General features: G+C 37.8%; 1 protein-coding gene across 1 annotated transcript; it reads left to right on the top strand.

Annotated features, from left to right (window-relative positions):
* Window positions 1-1,877: 1,877 nt before the first annotated feature.
* Window positions 1,878-24,915, top strand: CIBAR1 (CBY1 interacting BAR domain containing 1). The gene is made up of 9 exons (XM_043483038.1): window positions 1,878-2,157; window positions 2,622-2,856; window positions 5,376-5,444; window positions 6,357-6,458; window positions 8,843-8,848; window positions 10,476-10,580; window positions 19,164-19,277; window positions 22,919-23,038; window positions 24,665-24,915. The coding sequence occupies exons 1-9, from the start codon at window positions 2,132-2,134 to the stop codon at window positions 24,752-24,754; spliced, it is 867 nt and encodes a 288-aa protein (XP_043338973.1). The 5' UTR covers window positions 1,878-2,131; the 3' UTR covers window positions 24,755-24,915.
* Window positions 24,916-26,002: the final 1,087 nt, after the last annotated feature.

Below are 26,002 nucleotides of genomic sequence, written 5' to 3'. Positions count from 1 at the left end.
CCTTTCCAACCTTTGGATCTCAACTTAAGTGTCATTTTAGCAATGTAGTCCTTTTCCCCAATAGTTCAAAGCAAACTTCTATATTCAGTATATGCTCCCTTGGTGTTTTCCTTAGTTCTTGTGTCACATTGCAAAAGTGGCCCCTAACACATTGTCTCTATTGTCCCTACTAACATCCTTCCCACCAGAAGACTTGGGCATGAGACCATCCTAGGTCATCCAGCCACCAGCAGACCCACCAGCTCACCAGACAGGTATGAAAGAGCCCAGCTGAGCAAACTCAAAAGTAGAACCACCCAACCTACTCACAGTATCCTGAGTTAGCCAAAGGACTGCGGTAAACAACTAGGTTTTGTAGTGATTTGCTACATAGCAAAGAGTGATACAACAGTTGCAGTCTTACACGTTGCAATCTTAGTTGCAATCTATGTATGTAAGACATGTATCTGTTTGTTTAATTAGTCTGCCCCTTGGGAGGAGACTGTGGGCTCTGTTAGAGTAAACACTATTCCGGTTTTCATTTACCACTCAGAGCCGGCATAATATCTGAAACACATCAGGTATTCAATGGACAACTTGCTGAATGAATGCAGGGGGAGAAGAGAGGCATATTTGTAACAGGAGAGAAGAAAAGTTCTGTAAGAGAGGTAACAAAGGTCTGGGGACATCCGTTTGTCCAAAACAAACTTTTATCAGCACACAATGCTGAGGATTACAAGACCCAGATTACCTTTCCTCTGCGTCCAAGAGCTTCAAGTCTAAACTAGGAGGCAGAAATATACCTAAATATACCAAAATCAACAGAATATACCGCCTTGGAAGGGGCTCTTAACACTGCCTGGAAGACAGAAGTGTCCAAGTTGTCACAGGAGGGTTCTTGAAAGACAGAAAGTCAAGATTTAGTCCCTTAGGGTTTACTTGGAAAAGGAGCACAAGCGAAGGCCAAGGACACGGGGTTTCGTTTGTTCAGTTCAGTTCCGTCACTCAGTCGTGTCTGACTCTTTGCGATGCCATGGACCGCAGCACGCCAGGCCTCCCTGTCCATCACCAACTCCCGGAGTCTACCCAAACTCATGTCCATTGGAATCGGTGATGCCATCCAAGCATCTCATTCTCTGTCGTCCCCTTCTCTTCCTGCCCTCATTCTTTCCCAGCATCAGGGTCTTTTCCAAGGAGTCGGTTCTTCGCATCAGGTGGCCAGAGTACTGGAGTTTCAGCTTCAGCATCAGCCTTTCCAGAGAATATTCAGGACTTATTTCCTTTAGGATGGACCGGTTGGATCTCCTTGAAGTCCAAGAGACTCTCAAGAGTCTTCTCCAACACCACAGTTTGTTATCTCGGGGTATATCGCTGAGGTCTGTCTCTCTCATTTAACTCTAAGGCCCTTCAGGGATGGTGGGGGGTGGTAAGGGGCGGATTCTTATCTTTGTTTTTCCCAAAGTCGAACATTCTGTTTTCCACAAAACGGGAGCTCAGTAAACATTTGCTGAAGAAACGAACAGGGCGGAAAGCGCTGCTCCTTGCAAGAGGCTGCACTTTCGGCCTCCACACGGAGACTTGGACAAGCTGAACGCAGGTTCTACGACTCAGCCGAGACCCGCCCTACCGCCGTTCGGTTCATCTCCCCCTCGTTACCGGCTGACCGGCTGTGCTCCCGGCCCAGTGAGCCGGGACAGAGGCGGAAGTTTGGTGGCGCGGCGCCTCAGGAGGGGCAGAGGCCCGGTGGCCACAAACAGTCCGCCAACCTGCCAAAGGCTTTCGCCCCCGGGGTACGCCGGGGCGGGCGCGGGTGGGCGCGCCCCGCGCGTGCCCGCACCCGGGCCCTTCCCGCGCTTCCGGGCGCCGGCCGCGGGGGACGCCGGGGCGGACGCCGGGGGTCAGCGGTTGCGAGTGGGCGCGCCCCGCGCGTGCCCGCATCCGGGCCCTTCCCGCGCTTCCGGACGCCGGTCGCGGGGGCGCGCGCCTCGTTGCCGTGGAAACGCCGAGGCCCTCGCGCCGGCGGCTGCGGCGGCGGCCCCGACGCGGGGGGCGGGCGCGCGCGGGGCGGGCTCTCGCGCCCCGGCGCACGTCCGGGCGCCGAGACCCTGTCGTTGGGCCTCAGCCCGGGGTCTCCAGCAGTGAGCGAGGCAGCATGTTGAGGCGCAGCTTGGAAAACCGGTAACCGCCGCCGGGAGGCCGCAGCGGCCCAGGGTCCCCCCACCACACACACACACACACACACACGCCAGGGCTCGGGTCGGGGCGCGAAGCCTTCCTCCGTGAGCCTCCGGACCGAGTTCGGGCCCTCAGGCCGGGCTCCGAGCGGCGCCCGCCGCGCTCTGGGCCGACCACCCTGGGCCCCAGCGGCGCCCCGCAACGCGGTCCCCGGGAGCCGGCCCGGCACTGCCGCGGATCCAGCGGGGCCTCTCGGGGCGCCGGCACTGCGGGAAGTGCAGACCAGGCCCGGGATGGGGGCCCGGAGGAGACACAGGGGTGCTTGAAGGTTTGCGCCGGCGAAGCTGCAAACTGCGCCCCCCCCTCCCCGGGAATGTCGGCGTCATCACGTGTAACGCGAAGATGAAGTCATGTCACCTCATCAGATGAGAATGATTTGCTTTTTTGTGTGTCCCCTTTCTCTGTAGGGATGCTCAGACCAGACAACTGCAAGATGCTGTCACCAATGTGGAGAAACATTTCGGAGAGCTGTGCCAGATCTTTGCTGCTTACGTGCGGAAAACCGCCCGACTGCGAGACAAAGCGGATCTCCTGGTGAACGAAATCAACCTGTATGCCTCTACCGAGACCCCGCAGTTAAAGCAGGGCCTGAAAAACTTTGCGGACGAGTTTGCCAAACTTCAGGATTATCGACAAGCCGAGGTATGGAGTGAGGTCACAGCGTCCTGTTAATGAGTGAGCCCTGAAGTGGTGGACAGAGGAGCCGTGAAGACGTGTAATCTACCCAACTGCAGTGGCGGGCACACACTTGATGATAAACGTGCATTGTCATGTCGGTAGCACTGTGTGAGTCATTAAAGGGAAGCTTCCTGTAATTTTTGCCGTTTTCAAACTAACCTCTAGGGTGTCTTGAAGTCCTGAATTTCCCCACCTCATTTGCCAGCTTTTAGCCAAAGGGGTGACTGTTTACAGGGGGTAGTAAACATAGTACCCGAGGCAAGAAAAGGAGCTTGGCTTGTGTCTTGTCTGCCGGTAGATACATATTAAAGTAGTATACCTGGAGATGGAAGATATTGGGAGTGGTACTGTGAGTGGATAAGTAGTAACTGTACAGGAGATCTCTGTTGCTGCTTCCGAGCGCTGGAAGTTGAGCTATGTTTCATTGAGAGGAGGGCAAAAAAAAAAAAAGTGCACTGATTTCTTTTACAATCAACAGTGAAACTTTGTTAAGTTCCCCACCCCACCCCAAAAGGACGGGGGTAGAAGATGGTGTTGTAATTGTTTAAATTGTTAAATCCCATTTACTTTTTAAAAATTTATTTATTTTTGCCTGAGCTGGGTCTTCATTGCTCCCTGGGTTTTCTCTAGTTGGGGCCAGGGAGGCTACTCTTCCTTGCAGGGCGCGGGCTTCTCATTGCTGTAGCCTCTCTTGTCGCGGAGATGGGGCTCTAGGCCCAAGAGCTTCAGTAATTGTAGCAGGCGGGCTCAGTAGTTGGTGGCACATGGGCTTAGTGGCTCCGCTGGGTGTGGGACCTTCCCACTCCAGGGATCGAACCCGTGTCCCCTTCATTAGCACCTGGACACCTATCTATCCACTGCGCCATCAGGGAAACCCAGCCCATTACTTTAATACCTCGTTTGCACTTTCAGGTATATTTCTTTTAAGGTTCAAGACTCAGGTTGGAAGTTTTCACTTTAACTTTTAACCTGTCAGGAGTTGCCCGGTTTTTGAGCTGTATTGCTTCTTTTGTGCCTTTGGTTCTTTTTAAAAGCCTAAAACAAATTTCAATTATCCAAAAAAAAAAAAAAAACCTTGAAATCAAAAAGAAGATAATGATCCTTGAAGCTATAACTGCTAATAATACAGAAATTTGAGTAGTAATTACTTTGGGGGGAAATGGTGGGTTCTTCTCGTATGTTTTGTATGTAATAAACTTTCAGTTACGTGTAACTGGGAACTTGACTGTTTCATAAGTAGTTTGTACTCACAGATAATCCTAAAATCCTACTTTAGCCAATAATTTCAGTGCCCCTTTCTAGAAAATCTTTATGCTATTTATCAAATAGCAAAGTGAATTGATTTACATGTGTTCTCCTTTTTATTTCCCTTGCTTACCAAATGGTGGAGGTGCTAAAGAACAATGAACAAAAAAGGTAGGCTACAAAAAGGAGAACAGAAAAAAGATCTAGCTAATCTTTACACTGAATAACCAGTGTATGGATTATTTGAAATGGAATAAATAATCCTGAATATTCATGGATTTGTTTTTAGGATTCCTAATATTTAAAAGCTTAGTGAGAACTTGATCTCTATTTTCCTAAAATCTTTTAAAATGAAGTATACATTCTGTTTATAGAAACTAAACAAAAACCATTATAAAGTTATATATACTCACTGATTATAAAAACATGTATCAGCAAAATAAAGGTTTTTTCCTGCTACAAAAGTAATACATGTTCATTTTAAACAATTAAATATATGTCATCTTGTATTACTTATCCTGAAAAAGAAAATTTTAATGTCCAGGAGTTGTTTTTCTTATATTTATTTAAAAAGCTATATACTTGCCTTTTAAAAAAATTCATTTCTTTAGTGCCTTCCACTAGTGCTATTAGTAAAAGGAGAAATTACTCAGAATCTGATAAATATTGCAATGTTTAAGAAAACTGTTTAGTTCTACTTAAAAGAGAGATTGACAGCTCAGCAACACTGAGACCATCTATCTTGTTCTTTAAGCTTTGATAATTTACAAATGTCTTCCCATAAAAAAAAAATTGCAGTTAATACAGTGGTCTCTAGGCTTTTTTTCTTTTGGGGATGCAGTTGTTTTAAATGCTTCCAATATGCTATATTTTTCAGCTTCAGTTTCCTTATCTGGAAGGTTGGGCTGTTACATTTCAGATATAATGTATGTGAAGTATCCATTCAGGTGTTAAACACACTGAAAGGGTAGCCGCAATAAAATGTGAGATCTTAAAACTTACCAAAGCTACTGCACACTGTCACAGTTTTTAATATATTTGAGTTTAGATTCTGAGTTTTACCAATTTCCAGAGATTACCCTTTTATTTATAAATGTTGCTGACATTTTAATTTAAAAACTGTCAAATATTAATCAGTATAGTGATTATGGTCTGGATAGCGTAGGTTTTATTTCAGAATTTAAATTTTGATATGTCTATGTTTCTTTTCAGTTATATTTTATAATAATTCTCAATAGGTTGAAAGACTTGAAGCCAAAGTAGTTGAACCTTTGAAAGCTTATGGAACCATTGTAAAAATGAAGCGAGTAAGTAAATTCATTTTTTCTATTATTTTTAGGTATTCTGGCAAAACACAAGGTTTCCAATAACTATCCTTTTGAGAAAAGGTACAGAGTAGTGTTCAGTCATTCTTATTACACTGAAGCATTATTTCTTAGAACTTTGAGAATAATGAAGTATTTTATATACTACTATAGCATCATAGCATTATTTTGTTTATTGTGGAAACTTTAAAATATTTATAGTCATGAAGAATATATGGACAGAAATTATTTTACTAAATATTCTTATATTTTTGTTTTAAAGCAGGCAATAACATGCAAACTAAAAGTCAGTGTAACAAAGCTTTTTTAAAATTTTTTTTCTTGAAGTACAACATAATGATTTGATGTTTGTATATATTGTGAAATGATTGAATAAGTCTAGTTCGCATCTGTCACAATATATAGTTTAAAAAATCTTTTCCTTGTGATGAGAACTTTTAAGACCTAGTATCCTAACAACTTTCAAAATGCAGTACAGTATTATTAATTCTAGTCACCATGGTAGATATTACATTCTGAAAGTTCTATATATTAAAATCAATTTTATTGAGGCATAATTTACATACAGTAAAATTCTCCTGTTTTAAATGTTTTAGTAAATGTGTATACACATGTAACTACCACCACAATCAAAATTTTGTATGTGTGTATATACATATGTGTGTGTGTGTGTATATATAATTTTGCATTGCAATTCTGTCATTATTTAATAAGATATTAAATACACACATGCACATAGGCTTACGTACAAAGCTACACACTGGTGATGTAATAACTCCAATGATAGCAATGCCTGAATCAAGTAGGGAATGTTTTTGCATTCTAAAACAGAGACGTGTGTATTTTATTCTTAAATCAGAGATATTTATTAACAAAAAAAATGCCTTTTTGCAGGATGATCTCAAAGCAACATTAACAGCAAGGAATCGAGAAGCTAAACAGTTAACTCAGTTAGAAAGAACACGTCAGAGAAATCCATCTGATCGACATGTTATTGTATCCTTTGAATTTTGGTCTTTAAAAAAATATTTTGTAAGGTATGCTGTACAAAAGTAAATATATATGAAAATTATGCATTTATACTTTAAATCTGCAGAGAATATGAATATAAATTTTGAAAAGAAACATGGGCATTTAAAATGCTTACTGTGGAAATTAGTTAATTTTAAAGAGAGTATACAACCCAAATCAGTCTTCTTGTGTTGTTTTCCACGATAGACTTTCCAAATTTAAAACACTCATATGTATAGATATTTTATAAACAGTACATACAAAATTCTAAGATCTTTTACATAAAAAATGATTGATGACTAAACAAATGATGAAATATTAATTATAAAAGTAACTTAAAGATCTGTCATTAATCCTAATATATCAATGCCTTCTCAGCCCTGCATTTGAGGAAAGGAACAAACTATTTTTTCCCCAAAATTCCCTTCCTCTTAAGAAAACAACTACTTTGTGAAACTGCACTTATGACTTCTCGCCAAAGACGCTTAGGATATTCAAGAGTTTTGAGATTCACAGCTGGACACAAGTCTTAATAGACTTGTCTACTGTTACAAGGCTCTTCTGTTAAGAGCGATTATTTCTTAAACTTAGAATGTGCCTATTCAAAATTAAACAAAAAAGAAAAATAGCACCTGACTTATTGTAAGCAACTGGGATAAGTGCAATTGTAGAGAAAGTACTAACTTACTGTGGGGCTTCACTGGTGGCTCAGCTGGTAAAGAATCCGCCTGCAATGCAGGAGACCTGGGTTTGATCCAGGGAACCTGGATTTGTCCCCTGGGTGGGGAAGATTCCCTGGAAAAGGAAAGGCTACCTACTCCAGTATTCTGGCCTGGAGAATTCCATGGACTGTATAGTCCATGGTGTTGCAAAGAGTCAGACACGACTGAGTGACTTTCACTTCATGTTCAACTTACCCTGCTGCCTCTTCCCCATGCTTGCTTATGTCTCATGATTTTGACAACCTGAGACTAGAAAATAAAGGACAGTCTACATTTAGCTGGAACTCCAATACTTTGGCCACCTGATGCGAAGAGCTGACTCATTTGAAAAGACCCTGATGCTGGAAAAGATTGAGGGTGGGAGGAGAAGGGGATGACAGAGGATGAGATGGTTGGATGGCATCACCAACTCAACGGACATGAGTTTGAGTAAACTCCGGGAGTTGGTGATGGACAGGGAGGCCCGGCGTGCTGCGGTTCATGGGGTCGCAAAGAGTCGGACACTGCTGAGCTACTGAACTGAACTGAACTACATAGAAATGAATCCACTATAAATATAAAGATACTCAGTCATAGCATCAAAGAATATTTACCAGGATGACCCTTAAAATTCATCTCACTATTAAAAAGAAACACATTAATGTTCAGTATGTAAAATAAAAGAGGTATAAGAGGCTGGGGTGATGAAGAATCCTAGTGCACTACCTGGACCCCCCACAAGGCCCCTGGTAGCTACTGAAAAGTTTCCTGCAACACAATTTGAAAAGCACCAATCTGGCTCACTCTTTTATAGGCCATTTTGTACGCAGACTAATTTCATTAAATACACTGATATCCTATTCATAAAGCATCATAATATTTTAATCAAAAGTATCTCCTACCCAAATTAGTACGTTATATGATTTTGAAGAATTTTCAACAAAAGGAAGGAATACAGATCTGTATCCACTTTCCTAAAAATAGCTGTGTAACTTTGGGCAAGTTGCTATGCTGGAGTGAAAGGATTTGAGACTTTAAGAAATGAAAAATAGTTGCTGGAGGGTGGTAGGAGATTAAGATACAGCTGTCCCAGCTGTGGCTTCTGCTTCCTACTCTTTCCTAATTTAACCAACTCTACCTACCCTTCCAAATTTTAAACTGTCAAAAAATGGGGAAGGGAAACACATGTCAAAATTAAGTAGTCACGGTAAAAAATTGCATGAGTCACATGTATTGAACAGTATTAGAAAAATACTCTGCTTGAATATTTTCATTAGTAAAAGGTTAACACACATCATAACATTTAGAAAGTTTTTCATCATAATAAACCCTGTGATAGTTACATTTTAAAAAATCCAAAGCCCAGTAATAAAGGGAATTGTTTTTGATTACTGGTTATGATTAAAAGTTTGCATGTAAAATTATGCAGGAAAACTTTACACCCTTTATAGCAAATGTACACACACAGATATATATGAGTATGTTTTAAAGCTTAGTTTCTTGAAATTGTATATCTGAATTAACCTAGTTAGTATATAATCAATAAAAGTTATGATTAATGTATAGTCTAATTACAAGAGGATATAATTCTGTCAGAGCATATGATTTTAATTTATTGGAATAGATTGTTCTACTTGAAATGTATTTTTCCTTTATGAAAAATTTCAGTCACAGGTGGGTAATAAAGTGATGTGTCAAGAAATGGATCCCTGTAGTAAACCCTTTTACTTTATTTCCATTTATACATTTTCTTAAAAAAGAAAGCAAGAGTGTAAATGTTTTAATATTATGTGTCACAAAACTTTACTTACAACTGCAGATTTTTTCTATGCAATAATTATTAAGATGATGATATGTGATACTTTTCAGTGAACATAATACTAGCATAGGAAACAAAACATTATTAGAACTTAATCAGAAAATTGGGCCATGTTTTTAAAACATGTTTTCTTAGTTCAACAAAAAATTTTAAATATTTTTGGATAACTGTTGTCATTAAGGAAGAAATGATATTTTAAAGAGAAATATATGCCACTAGCTATATATATGGCTGTTGAGCTCATGAAATGGCAACTAGAATAACCAGCTTTTTAATTAATTTAAATGTAAATAGCTACATGTTGCTAGTGGCCACCATACTGATTGTACAGTGTGAATCTAAACAGTATCAGTACTTTGAAGCAAAGCGTTAGACTTTCCATATTATTTATTAGTTATTGGTGTGTATGTATATATATATTTTGTAATAAGCATTAACTAAGTAGTAATAGTGCAATATTACTAGCTTATAAGAAGAATATTCATACTGAATATAATACTGAATATATACTGAAATAAACATTTGTAGTGTATATTCTTTTTTGTTGTTGTTCAGTCACTCAGTCATGTCCGACTCTTTGTGACCCCATGGACTGCAGCACACCAGGCTTCCCTGTCCTTCACTATCTACTGAAGTTTGCTTAGACTCATGTCCATTGAGTCAATGATGCCATCCAACCGTCTCATCCTCTGTCACCCCCTCTCCTCTTGCCCTTAATCTTTGCCAGCATAGGGTCTTTTCCAATCAGGCTGTTCACATCTGGTAGCGAAAGGATTGGAGCTTCAGCATCAGTCCTTCCAATGAATATTCAAGGTTGATTTCCTTTAGGATTGACTGGTTTGATCTTGCAGTCCAAGGGACTCTCAAGAGTCTTCTCTAGCACCACAGTTCGATAGCATCAACTCTTTGGTGCTCAACATTCTTTATATGTATATTCTCCTCTACCTGATTAAGATATTTCAGCAGTAGAAACATTTCATGCATTTGGAGAACTAGAAGATTGAAAATACTTAAGTCACAGGTCTTTTGGCAGGACAAAGCATTAAAGGGGAGAGAGATAGTAAGAGGAAAAGGAGAGCATAATAAATGGCAGAGACTTGAAATATGGGAAAGCAGTAGAAAATATAGAAAATAGTTTTACAGTAAATCAAACAGGGTGATAGCAGGAAAAAGAATGGTTTGTATAAAAAAAGGGAAGGAATTTTGTTTTGAGATCATGAATCATATCATCTAATAAATTTAAAGTTTTTTATTCTTCTGTGTTTATTATATAAATCGCTTTATGTGGTAATATGTATTTTTGAGTGATTTACACTGTTACGGCAAAAAGCCAGTATTGCATTTACAAATGCATTTACAGAACTGCGTTTATAAAAAGCCAACACTGTATTTACAAAGGTAGCATTTACAGAAGGACGCAATCAAAAGGATTCTGACTTGATTTTTGTTTTTTGTATCTTTGGTTGGGGAATACTTTTGTAGGCAGAAACTGAATTACAAAGAGCTACAATGGATGCTACCCGAACAACTCGTCATCTGGAGGAAACTATTGACAATTTTGAAAAGCAGAAAATAAAGGATATAAAGGTAACAAAATAACTATTAAGGTTCAAAATATGTTTTCTAAATTAATTTTTTATTTAAATTTATGAAAAATTTAAATTACTGATTTTCTTTAGCTCATAGTCTGTGTGAGAAAGATATAAACAAAATATATCAAATGTTATTTTCTTATGGAAACAACAGTATATAAAGGTACTACTACATTCACAACCAGAGGCCAGATATTCAGATGTTATCAAAAATACTATTAACCACAGAAAAATAAAGTCTATTATGTTTTTATGTATCAGGTACTAGTCCAGGCACTTTACATAAATTATCTTTTAATCTTTACAGCAACCTCATAGTGTAGCATCTATGTATACTACGTACCAGTATCTATCTCATTCCTTTTAATGGTGGAATAATATTCTATTGTATGGATATTACCATGAAAGTGAGGTGATTAAGAAGAGATATAAGGCAGTATCATAGCCCACAGTTCAAAGTCTGAACTATATTTTAAAAACCTGTGCTTTCCATTACTATACAGTATTGTTGCAGTAAGGGGGACCCCTTCCAGGGCCCGAAACTGGGCTCTTGTCTGACTCTCGGAAAAGAACTGTCTGAGGAGACACATGTGCTGAGAAAGCAAGAGATTTTATTGGAAAGGGTGCGCGGGTGGAGAGCAGCAGCGTCAGGGAACCCAGGAGAACAGCTCTGTCGCATGGCTTGCATGGGTTTTATGGTGATGGGATTAGTTTCCAGGTTGTCTTTAGCCTTTTATTCTGACTCAGAGTCCTCCCTGGTTGTGCACGCCTTGTTCAGCCAAGATGGATGCCAGAGAGAAGGATTCTGGGAGGTGGTCGGAGATGTGGTGTCTCCTTTTGACCTTTCCCGAACTCTTCCTGTTGGTGGTGGCTTGTTTGTTCTATGTTCCTTACCAGGACCTCCTGTAGTAAAACAACTCATGCAAATGGTTACTATGGTGCCTGGCCAGGGTGGGCAGTTTCAGTCAGTGTGCTTCCCCTAACACTATTACTAATATTTTTGGCTTGTAGCTTTCTAATTCCTACATTATCAAATAAATAAGAGTAGCTAACCACATAAACGTGCATCCACCATAGTTTAGTGTCACAGGAAGAATAGCCTTATTTTATTGTAACACATCAGTAGACATTCAGGTTCCTGGACTTGAGATGGTATTTTTTTAATTGGAGGATAATTGCTTTACAATGTTGTAGTGGTTTCTACCATACAACTATGGAAGTCAGTCATAATTATATGTATATGCCCTCCCTCCAGAACCTCCCTCCCAAATCCCCAAACCTCAAGATGGTCTTCAGTGACTTACTCATCAATATTTTGGAAAGATTTGGAGGATTACTTATGACCATGTTGTGTCCTTTAAAACAAGTCATCTAAGGATGCCTTTTCACTCACTGAAAATTCTTCTGGAACAGCTTTTAAAGAGAAGTATTTTTTGTTATTTTCATAACTTTACTAACAAATTATCCTTCTTTCAAAAGTTATGCCCTTATCAATAAAATCAGCGTTACCTGCCACTTAATTGTACCATTCCTCTCTGCAATCAATGAAACATTTATTTGTCCTTTTATGTTTTTTAATTTCCTATCATAGTTTCATAGAATTCCAGAACTTTGATTTTTTCTGATAGCCAGGCTCAAAGGTCTCTACTTTGGTCCTGAAGGTTGAAGAAAAAAAAAAGTAAGCCTGTCAGTTCAGCACTCAGAGTGTAATGTAGATTGCTACTTAGGAAGAGCTCCGTAGCAGGCTGGCCTGAGACAACCCTTTTGCCGACATGGGGGAACACTGGCAGGGCGTAATGTAACTGCCAGCATCCTCTCTTAAATTGAGGGAGAAGGGAAGGAAGGTTGAAATAATTAGCTTTCATCTAAAAAAGACGATTGGAAACTTGTGAGATATGCCTGATCCATTGCCACCTAAGGACTTCTTTAGTGACCTGGGAGCCCGATTCCTCACCCTACCGCTGTTCTTCATGCCTGCACACTTCTCTTTTATACCTGGCAATCTTTGTCTCTGATCTTTGGACTCACTTCCATGTGCTTCTTCTTGCATGCTGGCCAACTCTACAGGCGTTTATAATCCCATGAGCACCACCAGTTGCAAAACGAGCAGAGACAGTGAGTGTAGAATTCCCGACTGCAGCCTGGGATTTCCTGAAGCAGCAGGACAGGGAGTCAGGCACTGCACAGTGGAGGGTGCATGGAGAAAAAACGTGCTTCCATGCTTCTCTGCCTGCGGTCTCATGCCCCTAGAAGAGGGAGGTCTTGTGGCAGTCACAAAAACAAAAAAAAAGAGAAAAAATAGGAGAAAACCAAAAAAAAGCTAGAGGGATAATTCATATACCATACAATTCACCATACAGCTCACCAGTTTCTAATATGTTCAGATATCTACAACCATCACCACTCCATTTTAGAACATTCTTATCATCTCAGAGTGAGGCCTAGTACACTTTAGCTTTTACCTCCCTGCTCCCACAGCCCCCAGCCGCGGCCTAAGCAACTATCACTAATCTCATGTCTCTTTGGACTTGGCTCTTCTGAATGTACATTTCATATGAATGGAATCATAAAATACATGGTTTTCATAACTGGTTTCTTTCACTTAGCGTGCTTTCAAGGTTTATCTATGGTGTAACATGTATCAATATCTGTCTCATTCCTTTGTATGGTGGAATAATATTCCATTGTATGGATATTACCATATTCTACCTTTTCGCTGTCATGATTAATGATACAAACATTCATGTACAAGTTTTTGTTGAGACATATTTCTCTTAGACATTTTTCATTTTAGTTCAACCATATACCCTGTTGAATTGCTGGCTTATAAGGTGACTCTATCTTTAATTATGTGAGAAACTGCCAGACTGTTTGCCAAAGTGGCTATGCCACTGTATTTTCCCAGCAGTATTATATGAGGCTTCTGATTGCTCTGCATCCCCCCCAATACTTGTTGCTCACCAAACTTTTTCATTATAGCCATCCTAGTGAGTGTAGAGTGGTATCTTATTGTGGTTTTGATTTGCATTTTCCTGCTGATGTTTATGGCCATTTGGATATCTTCCTTGAGAAAAAAATGTCTATTCAGATTATTTTAATTGGATTTATTTTTTATTTCATTTTAAGAGTTCTTTTTATATTCTGTATGCAAATCCTTTATCAAATGTTTTGCAGTTATTTCCTTCCATTCTGTGAGTTCTTTTCACTATCTTGATGGTATCCCTTGAAGCACAAAGCTTTTTAATTTTGATGAAGTCCAGTTTATCTTTGGGCTTCCCTGACAGCTCAGCTGGCAAAGAATCTGCCTGTAATGCAGGAGACCGTGGTTCAATTCCTGGGTCTGGAAGTTCCCCTGGAGAAGGGAAAGGCTACCCACTCCAGTATTATTGGGCTTCCTTGGTGGCTCAGCTGGTAAAGAATCCACCTGCAATGTGGGAGACCTGGGTTCGATCCCTGGGTTGGGAAGATCCCCTGGAGAAGGGAAAGGCTCCCCACTCCAGTATTCTGGCCTGGAGAATTCTGTGGACTGCGTCGTTATCTAAGAATCCATTGCCAAATCTGAAATTATAAAGATTTATCTTGGTTTTCTTCTAACACTGTTATAGTTTTCACTATTAAGTCTTTGATCCGTTAATTTTTGTGTATCACGTGAACTAAAAGTTAAACCCCATTCTTTTCCATCTGTCCACGCAGTTGTTCCAGTGATTTGTTGAAGAGACTGTTTTTTAAGTCCTGGCACTCTTGTTGAAAGTTGACATGTTTTGTCTCTGAACTTCCATTCTCTTTTATTGATGTATGGTGGTGGTTTAGTCACTAACACATCTGACTCTTGCAAGCCCATAGACTGTAGCCTACCAAGCTCCTCTGTCCGTGAGATTTCCCAGACAAGAATACTGGAGTAGTTTGCCATTTCCTTCTCCTTATTCCAGTATCATACTGTTTTAACAGTGTTTTGTAATAAGTTTTAAAGTCAAGATGTATAAATTCTCTATTTTGTTCCTTTTTAAGATTCTTTTGATTATTCTGAATCTGTTGTAGTTTGGTGTGAATTTTGGAATCAGCTTATCAGTTTCCACAAGTCGGCTGGGATCCTGACAGCGTGCGCATGTGCATGCGTGGTCACTCAGTCATGTCCTACTCTCTGCAACCCCATGGACTGTTACCCGACAGACTCCCCTGCCCATGGGGTTCTCTAGGCAAGAATACTGGAGTGCATAGTCACTCCCTTCTCCAGAGGATTGAACCCAGGTCTCCTGCATTGCTAGCAGATACCGTCTGAACCACCAAATTCTGATAGGGATTGCATCAAATCTGTAGATCAGTTTGGGGAGTAGTGCCTTTTTGGATGAATTCTTCCAATCCATGAACATGGGCTGTTTTTCCATTTAGTTAAAGCATCCTTATTTTAATAATGTATGTTTTGTGCTTTTTTAAACTTTTTCCTCAGTATTTCATAATTATTGATGCTACTATAAATGGAATTGTTTACTTCATTTCATTTCAGTTGTGCATTGCAAATACACAGAAATACAATTGATTTTTGTGTACTAACTTTGTATCTTGCAACCCTGCAGAACTCTGTTATTAGCTCTGATAGTTTTTTGCATATTCCTTTGGATTTTCTTTTTTTTTTGGATTTTCTATATATAAGATCATGTCATCTGTGAAAATGTACACTTTTAATACAAACTCTTATCAAAATCCCAGAATTATCAGTTCCAGGAATCAATTCCAGTCTGTTAGGATTATGAATCTCCAATCTCTGTATCTTTCCTCCTTATCTGTCAAACTGTTCCTGTTCAAAGTTAAGCTTCATTTGAGATGTTTTATGACAAAGAAGGATGCACAAATCCTACACCCAAGAGCCTTAAAAATCAGATAAAAAGGGTTACTTTACCACACCCTTATTTCTAATAAAAACAGTATTCAGGTACTGCTGTGTTGATGTTAGCATGTCTTACAAACACTTCTATTTGTGAGACAAATTCTTGGAAAAAATCATTGATGCCACTCATATTTTGGGAGAAACACAGAACATTCTTTTTTTTTTAAGAATGTTCTTATTGTTACCTGTTTTCAGGCTACTGTTTCAGATGGAAGCAGAACTTCTGGGTGCTTAAATCTCCCTGAGGGTAGAAATGATTGACAATAGTGAGCACTGCTCATAATGTATTAACTATGAGGTGGGGTTTATCAACAAGTCCATCTGAATTTTAGTAGCAGCATTAATTAGTAAGGTAGCACAATTCTTAGTAAAAGACTTCATACAAACCTTGCAAAGTGTTTGTCTGAGAGAAGTTGCTGTGAACTTAGTTAGTTGTATGGAATGTGGAAGAAAACTCATAGTTCTATTTCTTTCCCATGTAATAGGAAAAGTCATCAGTTATATGTTGTCAAGGGAATTTTCTGACCTATGAAAAGGATCTTGATCAGGGGTCATTCCAGGGACAGATAGGGATAGCAATTCAGTATTGGTAAAGTAGCTGATGTGAACAAGAAACATCTTCAAGATTTAGTTTTTATCAGCTTTATTTTTCTTATAAATATAAAATGACCATAAATTTTCATAAAATTATGGAAGAAAACATAATTCCCTACTGAGAAATAATCAGCATCTTGGTTTATATCCTTCCAGACTTTTTTTCTATGAAACATACACAAGAAATATACTAAGGAGAATGACAACAACCAATATTTCTTAAGACATTAACTATGCCACACATTCTAAGCATTTTATGTGGATAAACTCATTTCCTCCTCACAGTGTCTTATGAGAAAGGCAATATTATTACCCCTATACAGTTATATTTAAGTGGGACCACACTATATGTAGCATCTCTTTTTAAAATTTAATATATCATGGATATATTTGTGGTAAGAAACAAAGTTCCATGTTGTCCTTTTTGGTATCCTTGTATAGTATTTTGCTATACTATATGGAGAATAGTATAGCTACATGGATAGATTCATACGTTTAACCATCACCTGTTGGTGGACATCTAGATTATTTTTGCTATTATAGATCTCATTGCATCATTAAACATCCACCCTTTTGCTGGTTCAGTTATTTTGCGGGGGATAAATTACTGGAAGTAGCATTCTTGTTCAAAGAGCATACACACTTTCAATTTGGATAGCTATTTATAACTTCTGTCCACAAATCTTTGACTAGTTTACATTTCTGCAGAACATTACATGAGCACCCAGTGTAACAATGCTGAGTAGTAGTATTTTTAATAGTACCCAATGTGATAGTGTAAAATCAGTATCATTTTAATTTTCAGTTACTACTGTTGAGGAAGTGTTTTTTCATATATTTAATGACACTAAATTACTCACTTGACCTTAGCTTATATTTTTAGAGTGTTGGCATTTTTTGTTAATTTTTAAAAACTCTTCAGACTGAGAAAATTAACCTATTATATTAAAGAGAAGATATGTCGAAATATATTTTCCCATTTTGTTGCTTATAATTTTGCCACCTTAGTCTTATTTTTTGCTGCCAGATCTATTGGTCTTCTCTTTCTGCCTTGATGTTGTATTTAGAAAGGAGTATTCATCCCTGAGATTATATAACTATTTGCTGTATTTTCTTCTAGTCTTTGTATGATTTTTTAGTATTTTAAATATTTAAATGTCTAAATTTATTATTTTCAAATGAATAGAAAGTTCTCCTGAAATCATTTATTGAATACCCTTTACTCTAGAGAGCTGTCATTTTACCTTTATTTGCAAAAATTGTTAACAAGACCTTTAATGACTTTTTTGTTAAATGTTCTGCTTTTCAATTAAACCAGGATGGAGGTTTTAATGTTACATAAGGAACAATTTCTAATTTATCTGGCTTACTTCTTTAGCAATAAAATTAGCTAATTTGTGCTGAGCACTTACTCTAAGCCAGTAACCATACTATACTTTTTCTTGATTACATTTAACCCTTAAGGCAAAACCTATGATTTTGATATTAAGGAAAAAGAACAGATAAAGTGCTTAATATTACACAGCTGATTTGTTTCAGTCTTGATTTGAACTCGTGCTAAGTCACTTCAGTCGTGTTCGACTCTTTGCTACCCCATGGACCTTGCTCGCCAGGTCTGTGGGATTCTCCAGGCAAGAGCACTGGAGTGGATGCCCTCCTCCATGGGTTCTTCCCTACCCAGGGATTGAACCTGCGTCTCTTATGTCTTCTGCATTAGCAGTTAGGTTCTTTACCACTAACGCCATCTAGGAACCCCTGATTTGAAATCAGGTTAATCTTAATCCAAAGCCCCTATTTTTAACTGCTCTGCCACCTGCTTTACAGAATACTTGCCAATGAGTAGAGAATTCCATTAACTCCCCCATCCCCCACCAATAAAATTGAAGTATCCACCCAAATGGCCTTCTAGTCAAACAAAATTGAAAAGGGGGTAAACAAAACTCCTTGTATGCCCGTCTCTTACCATACTGACCCATTCCAGATTAGCAGATTACATGTGATCATTGAAAGATGTATTTATTTGAGGAAAATTATTTCTAAATATGATACTACAAGATAGCTGTATGGCTGTCTTCCAGGGTGCAGGACCACTCCTATCTGGGTGGTTAAGACAGGAGAGCAGAAATGAAGGAAAATGAGTATTTGACTATTGCCTTTGAGCCTAACCCATTTTATCTATACTGCCCCTTTAAGGACAGTGCTTGAGTTATTTTCTATCCTATTCTTATTCTCTCCACTGCTCTCTATGTTACTGCTCCGATTTTTTTATCTTGATAAGAGACAAAATGATAGAAGGATGAGACCCTTTTTTATTGAAAACGTATCTGGCTTACATACTTTCTGCCTACCAGTTCTGCTCCCACCCCTGCTTAGATCAAGGTGCACACCCTTATTCATTCTCTTTTCTCATAGCCTTCCCGACCAAAAGTTGTCATCATCTTGCTGATAAGAGTTTACCTGCAGTGTATTTGCAAAGGAAATAATTGAGTCCAGTGAGAACAGCACAGTACAATGAGCAGGAGCTATAACCTTGAAGAATCAGACCCAAGTCTTAACATTGTAACTATGAGCAATGCTGAGCATGTCATATATTTGTAAACTGGAAAGCTCTATGCACATGTATCATGCTGTTATCAGGAGTAGGAAATGTGGCTGGAGAATACAAGCAACATATAATGTGTTGGGATGGAATTCTTGCCTAAAAACATTCCTTTAAACACCAGTTGGAGTTGCTAAAAAAAAAAAGAAAAAAAAGCATCAGAACTGAACTTCTTTAGCTAGTATTTATAGGCATTGAGCAACAGAGTACATAGTGACAAACATTTTAGTGATGTAGTGACAAACATCTTTTTTAAACATAAATGTCTAATAGAACATACTTAAAAATGGGAGTAAATAATAAGATACTAAATATTTTGTGTAATTTGAAAGTTTTGCTGCAGAAGATATCTGCAACTATTTTTATTCCAGTTATCATTTGTACTTCATTTTCCCTGTTGAAAAACCTCTGTATTTAATAAAATGTCAAGACTATAGTAGAGAATAACTCTACTAAATTCATGAAGCAATTTGTTTAAATTCAAATCCTTGTTTTTTCAGACTATATTTTCAGAATTTATCACTATTGAAATGTTATTTCACGGCAAAGCTTTAGAGGTCTACACTGCTGCCTACCAAAATATACAAAAGATTGATGAAGAAGAAGATTTAGAGGTAGGACTATGTCTAAGCTCAGTTCTTCTATTGATATGGAAATATTTAAAAGAAACCATTACAGTTTGGGTAAAAATCTTAAATTACAACACTACATGGTTTAGATGTCATTGTATGCAGTTCCAAATAGCTGAACCTTTATGACTTTCTAGTTAACTTTTCAAATTAACCATGGTTAAGTTCAAAGGATTAATATCTAGTAAAACATAGAAACAAAGCCATAATGTGAAATAAGGTATCATTTTGACTAGTGGTGTAAGTCACTTATGTGTGTTAAAAATACTATTTATTGATTTAAGCCAAAATTTGAGTATTTATGCCACGCACAACACCGAAAGCTTTACATTTTCTCACTCATTCCTATAACTCAGGTGCTGTGATGATTCATTTGCAACTAAAGAAAGCAGGTGTAGAGGCTTTAAGTAACTTAACTTGCCCTTGACAACTTAGCTAGTAAAAGAGCAGAATCTGGTTTCTAACCAGTTTTGTGAGACTTAATCTGTAAGCTATGAAATAAGTGTAGATTTGTATATAGGTGGGGAGGGGGGGTGGCTGTGTGTGTGTTTCACTCAGTCGTGTCTGACTCTGTGACCCCATGGACCGTAGCCTGCCAGGCTCCTATGTATGGGATTCTCCAGGCAATACTGGTTCTCCAGGCTTGCTTTGTATTGATAGTTAAATGCAAATATTAACTCTTAAATATTCAAGATGACTTTGTCCAATAATCTCTACAGTAGAAGTGAGAACAGCCATGTATTCTCAAGATATAGCCAAAATTTTTTAGTTATATGAGTTAATTCCATAATTTTCAAGGATCCATTTATTTTTTTAAGTAAAATATCTGAGATTCCCCAAGGCTTCACTTCCCACTACTCCACTGGTTTCAAGAAACAGGAATTCAGTAAAACCAGACTACAGCTTGGCCAAAATGAAGAGAAGTACATGTTTTAGTATGTTTTCCAATGCCAAAATCTGATCTCACTTTTACCTCAGTAAAGCATACACAATCATATTTCTATTACTATTTGTTAATAGAATGGTTTCTATTCCCTCCAAATACTAAAGCTAAGGTTTCTTCATTTTCACTCATTTTTACATCCTATTTTTTAAAAAAATAACCATCAAGCTTTTAACTGTAATTTACAAAAGAGCAAATGTTTATACAGTGATTAACCAGCTACTGACCTGTGCATTTTCACTGTATTATTTTAATCCTACCATGAATTTTAATAAAAGTACTTACTGTCCTCATTTCTACGGAGGAAAAAACTGAGGCATAGTGAGGTTAAGGAACTTTCCAGAGGATCCCATAGCTAGTAACATAGCCGAAAGCCAAACAGTAGTCTGATTACAGACACTGTTTTTATCCTACCTACACTGCCAGAAGCATGGTTCTTGGTGAGTGACATGAACTGTTTCCTGCAAGAAACAACACTGCATTGAGTAGCAGGTTTAAAATTGATCCCCCACTTTGGCTATAAGCTTGAAGTTCCCATTACAAGTATTTTCATTCTCCATTTTCTAACACCCTTGACTTAATGCACTTTCAAGTTCCTCAAGCCCTCTGGACCCAAAGATTTTCTTTCTTGTTCCATAGGTCCTAGGTATCTTCTTTTGTCACAGCACTTCCTTTACCACTTCTCTTAACACTATTCTTTATCAGCTAGCTAGGTAGCTTGTAGGAGAGATCCATAAGCACTCAAAATCTCAGTGCTGTCTAGATGTGTTTTTGAGTATCAACTTCCCCACTTTTTCTGATGGGGCACTATTGAGCAAGTTAATTTCTTCACACTTCATTGCTTATCTCTAAAATGGAGATACTTATGTACATTCGTCAGCTGTTTACTGAGCATCTGTTATATGCCAGACACTGTATTCAGCGCTATAGAGTTGGTCCAAGTTGTCAAAAAGCAGAAACTTAAAAAAAAAAGAGTTCAGGTGTTAAAAAAAAGATACATTTCATAATATGAAGATATAGAGATAACATACTGTTGTGCGAATGAGTGTATGTGATGGAGGATCCTAAATAGTCTGGAGAATCAAAGAATGATTTCTTATTCAGAAGTTGGAGGGGTATGTCGAATCCCTGTCTACAGTATCAGGCAGAGTACAGATAGTTATACAAAGGTCCTGAGGTATAATGCATTATGATGCCGTAACTTATGGAAAGGAGAGGAAAGCAGTCTGGGGAAGAGTTGTGTGGGACAAGCCAAAGTAAAATTACACCAGCTACCAAGGAGAGGAAGGACCCTTTAAACTTTAAATACAAAGTTTCTTGGAAACAAGTAGAGAAAAGATGCAGAGAGGGACAGAGAAATAATTTCATATTCTTAGGTTCTAGTCCTTACTACATGAGAATTGCTGATTTATTCAGACAGCAGCTAGTTTTTTGCATCCAGTTACATCAGAAACCACCTTACCTGATTTGTTCTTCACATTAAAAGTACTATCATATTCCCCTTCAAAAGATCACCTCTGTACATTCAGTTCAGAGCATATTCGGATCTTGAGACTCACTCCTAGAAAAGATCTTGGACCATATATTGGAAAATGCAGTATTGCCAATAAATATTCCTGTAAATATGTTCTTTTGCAGTAGATTAATATTTAACTGGTTTATCCCAAGGGTGGTATATTATCTTCCATTTCCCACTTTTAACTTTATCTTTGCTAGAAAACCCAAAGAATGTTGTTTTAACAAAAATGTATTTCTTCCAAATACCAGTGACTTCAGTCATCCACTTTTGATATCATACCAGGATGCCAGGGTCCATGTCTAGCACCAAAATATAACTGGGTCTTCAGTAAAACTCTTAAATAACTTAATTATCAGTATGCTTGGATTGCCCTAAAACACATCTTAGCTCTTTTGTTAAGTTTCATCCCTTGATTGCTTTTATGTGCTGTACTTCTTTAATGTTTAAAAAAAGCAGAAAAAAGAGCAAGTTTTTGTTTTGTTGGTTTGAAGTTTTAGCTAAGGGGAAGATGCACTGTGGAGACTCAGAATGATACCTGCTTTAAAAAAGCAAAAAGAGAGCATGACGAGTTGAGGGGAAAATGAGGGAATATGAAGAAATTCACATCTGATAGGCGTGCCTGTTTTACGTTACAAAGTGGTGGTGTAAAAGATAAATGAGGAAGCTTAAGAGTGCAGTAATACTTGGAACTACTGCTTTAAGGAAAAAGAACTAACAATCAATGACATTTCAGACGCTACTGACATTGGCATTTCATAGAATGGCTCCATTTACTCTTCTGTGATATATTGGGAAAGCACTGTAGTGAATTTAAACTGGTAAGAGTTGAGGACAGGCAGAACAGAAAGAATCAAAGTTGTGACTTGCTGTTTCACTGGCTTGCATACTCTTTGAAGGCAGGAACTTTTCACGTTTCACCAGCAAAAGCTCTTAAGTGACTGTTTCAGGACCCGTCATCATTTTACATGGTTCAGTAGAATTTTTTAGCTTACATCTTTCCAACGTAAAATATTTCTTAAATTTTTGTTTTAAATTTGCAATAATGTCCCCGGGGCAGGGTGGGGGAGGGGAGTTGCTTCAACAAATTCTTCACTAAAGGGAACATAACTTTCTAGATTTCCAGTTTAGTATCTAGTTTATAACATTGTTTTATCATTGCAACAGGTTTTCCGACATTCTCTGTATCCCCAAGATTATCCATCCCGTTTAGATATTGTAAGAGCAAATTCAAAGTCACCTCTTCAAAGATCATTATCAGCTAAGTGTGTATCTGGAACAGGACAGGTGAGCTAGAAACCATAATTTTTCTTTTTTTTTTTTTAGAAACCATAATTTTAAGGAATGTAAGCTACTGCCTTTTGTTCAGTATTAAAAATGTTTTCCTTAAATCATAGGATCTTGAATAACCTGCTCTTCCCCTCTTATATATAAAATGATGTGAAACTGCAGTAGGTTCTGCTCTATTATTGATACTTCTTTTATCTGTGAGATATATGACTGTGAAGCAGAACATTCAGGAGCAAGGTAGAATGGGCAGGAGAATGCTAATTTACATTTGTTCTCTGGTATAATATGAAGATTAGATTCTGAAATCAAACTGCCTAGGGTTTAAATCCCACTAGCATGGCTTACTGGAAATTATACCTAGAAAGGACCTTTCCTGAATGTTACCATAGATCTAGAAGCACGTATCTTTAGGCAAAGCATCAATTTTCTCTTTTCTTCTATATCCAGAAAGCCTGAGGTACCTGGTATCTAGAGTAGGCGATATCCCTTTTTCCTCGGGAGCCAGAGAGAAAATACCAGGTTATGTGGACCACGTGGTCTCTGCCCCAACCAAGAGCAGCCACAAACAATACATTAACAAATCAACATGTTGTAATAAAACTTTATTTACAGAAACAAGACAAACTGGGCTTTAGCTTGCCAACTTCTGATTTAGAAAGCTATGGTCTTTTTCATATCTAGCCCTCAGAATTTAAAATTGAGCATTCAGTTGTATGTGACCCAATACCTTATGTTCTCATTTATCTTCTAAGCACTTATTTACTGCTTTTTACTTACGCATCTCTCCCCCTAACCAAATTATACTTTTATTATTCCAATACTAAATAAATTCCATAAATCTGTAGTATATAGTATATAGAGAATTTTGACTATTTAGAGCTAATAGTATCACCTCAGTTAGCCAAGATCTGTGTAGCACTTTAGACTACATAATGCCAAGGTTTCTCAGCCTCAGCACTGTCAACTTTGAGCCAGATGATTTGGGGGGCGGGGGGGGGGCAGGGGTGTGGTATCTTGTCCTGTGCATTGGACAGATGCTGAGCAGCATTCCCAGTCTCTACCTACAGGAGCTCAGGAATGCCCTTACCCTCCCCAAGTAGTGACAATCAGGTGTCTCCAGACATTGCAGATGTGCCCTGGGAGGTATAGTCACCCTCTGAAAAGTCTGAAGCAGGATGACCCAAGTGGCAACAGTCAGAAATGAAAGCCAAGTCGTGAATTCAGATTCTCATCTCATTCATTTTAAATCACACTATGTTCAAACTTTAATATTTTTGCCTAGTTGAAATATCCTTTTGTTCTGCCATCCCTTTGATGATTCTCATGTTTTTGTGACCTAAGAATTATTTAACTTAAAAACTTTTTAATATTTTATAATGTACTTTTTCTCTGGAAGTATGTTATCAAAGTACTGATATCCAACTGGAGTTCAAATGGCTAATTTCACACTTTTGTTCAAAAAAAATAACATGAATGAAAAAATTTTGTGATTGTTTTCAAACCTTTAAATACAATTCATAATTTAGAATTTTCATTATTAAATATTATTTATGGACATTTTTCTGATATTTGTTCTGTGTGCCCTTAAGTTAATGATTTTTAAAACATGTTAACTTTTAACAGGTATTGACCTGTCGACTAAGAAAGGATCAGCAAACAGAAGAAGATGATGAAGAGGATGAAGACTTAGATGTTACAGAAGAAGAAAATTAAATTTCTTAAGTAAACTTTGCATTTCCATTTTCATCTTAAATGACCTGGAATCCAGAATTACCAAAACTGAAAAACATAATACTGGCTTGATACGTTAAACCTCAAATGAAATCCTATTGGAAATGTAGAAATTATTAAAGGAAATTTATGCCAACCAAAAATGGAAGTTTTAAAAAATATTACCCATCAGTCATTTCAACATTTCTATCTAGCATCATACTATCTTTTTTGTAGGTTCCATTGTTTTTTAAAAACAATGTATTTTGGAACTGTTTCAAATTAATGCACTAACCTAGTTGGTTGTAGTAGGTAAATAACAACAAAAAGAGATTTAACAATTCCACTTACTTCCTTTAGATTAAGACACCATGCTTTCAACACCAGAACAGGGTCCTAGATAGACATTCTGATTAAATACAAATTTTATTCCATAAAGCATTCATCAAAAAGACAAGTGTTCTTTTTCCTTTGTACTTTCTTTTTCACTTTTACTACAACCTAAAGTTTCCTCATTCAGTATATAAATTTACTTTTCAACAAGAGTATTATAGTCACTCTCAAATAATAGGAATAGGGCACTATCTGTTTTACAACTATACACAAGCATAAATTTTAGCTTTAAAAAGCTACATTCAGCTTGATTCTGGTTTTAAAACAAAACCACAGTCAAACTAAAGCACTATATATGGCACCACAACTTTTGGAAAGCTAGAATTTGTTGGAATGTTTCCCTTAAAAAATAGAGCAAATCATAAGTCAGTAAAAAGTTATATATTTTATCAGCCTACCATATAATCAATAAGAGTACAGTCACTTGCTTTCCTGAAAACAGAAAACAATTTAATCAAAGCCTTTCAGTGTATCTCATGCTTTTATTTCTTTGGATGGAGAATTGTACTTATTATTTCATATATCCCAGTCTAGCATATAAAAATTAGGAAACTGATATTATCTGGGATTACCACAAAAAGCAGTTATTCATAACAGAAAAATACTTTTCTAGAATGCTTTTTTGACTTTTGAAATTATTCGTGATCTGTTCTTAAAGCATTGCTTCCTGAAAATAGTCCTAAGTGACAGTTACTTAAGTAAATAAAATATTCAAAACATTTAAAAACTGTAAATAAATATCCCAGGTGGTGCTAGTGGTAAAGAACCCACCTGCCAATGTAGGAGATGTAAGAGGTTGATTTGATCCCTGGATTGGGAAGATGTCCTGAAGGGAATGGCAACCCACTCCAGTATTCT

The sequence above is a fragment of the Cervus canadensis genome, chromosome 12 (genome assembly GCF_019320065.1).
Source record: "Cervus canadensis isolate Bull #8, Minnesota chromosome 12, ASM1932006v1, whole genome shotgun sequence".
Classification (NCBI taxonomy): domain Eukaryota; kingdom Metazoa; phylum Chordata; class Mammalia; order Artiodactyla; family Cervidae; genus Cervus; species Cervus canadensis.
The sequence above is the reverse complement of the archived record's forward strand: the minus strand, read 5'-3'. Positions and strand labels throughout refer to the sequence as shown.

Coding starts and splice junctions, on each gene's coding strand:
- CIBAR1 (XM_043483038.1), top strand. CDS start 2,132: ATGTTGAGGCGCAGCTTGGAAAACCG. Junction 2,857..5,375: donor AGGATTATCGACAAGCCGAG/GTATGGAGTGAG, acceptor AATTCTCAATAG/GTTGAAAGACTTGAAGCCAA. Junction 10,581..19,163: donor AGAAAATAAAGGATATAAAG/GTAACAAAATAA, acceptor TTGTTTTTTCAG/ACTATATTTTCAGAATTTAT.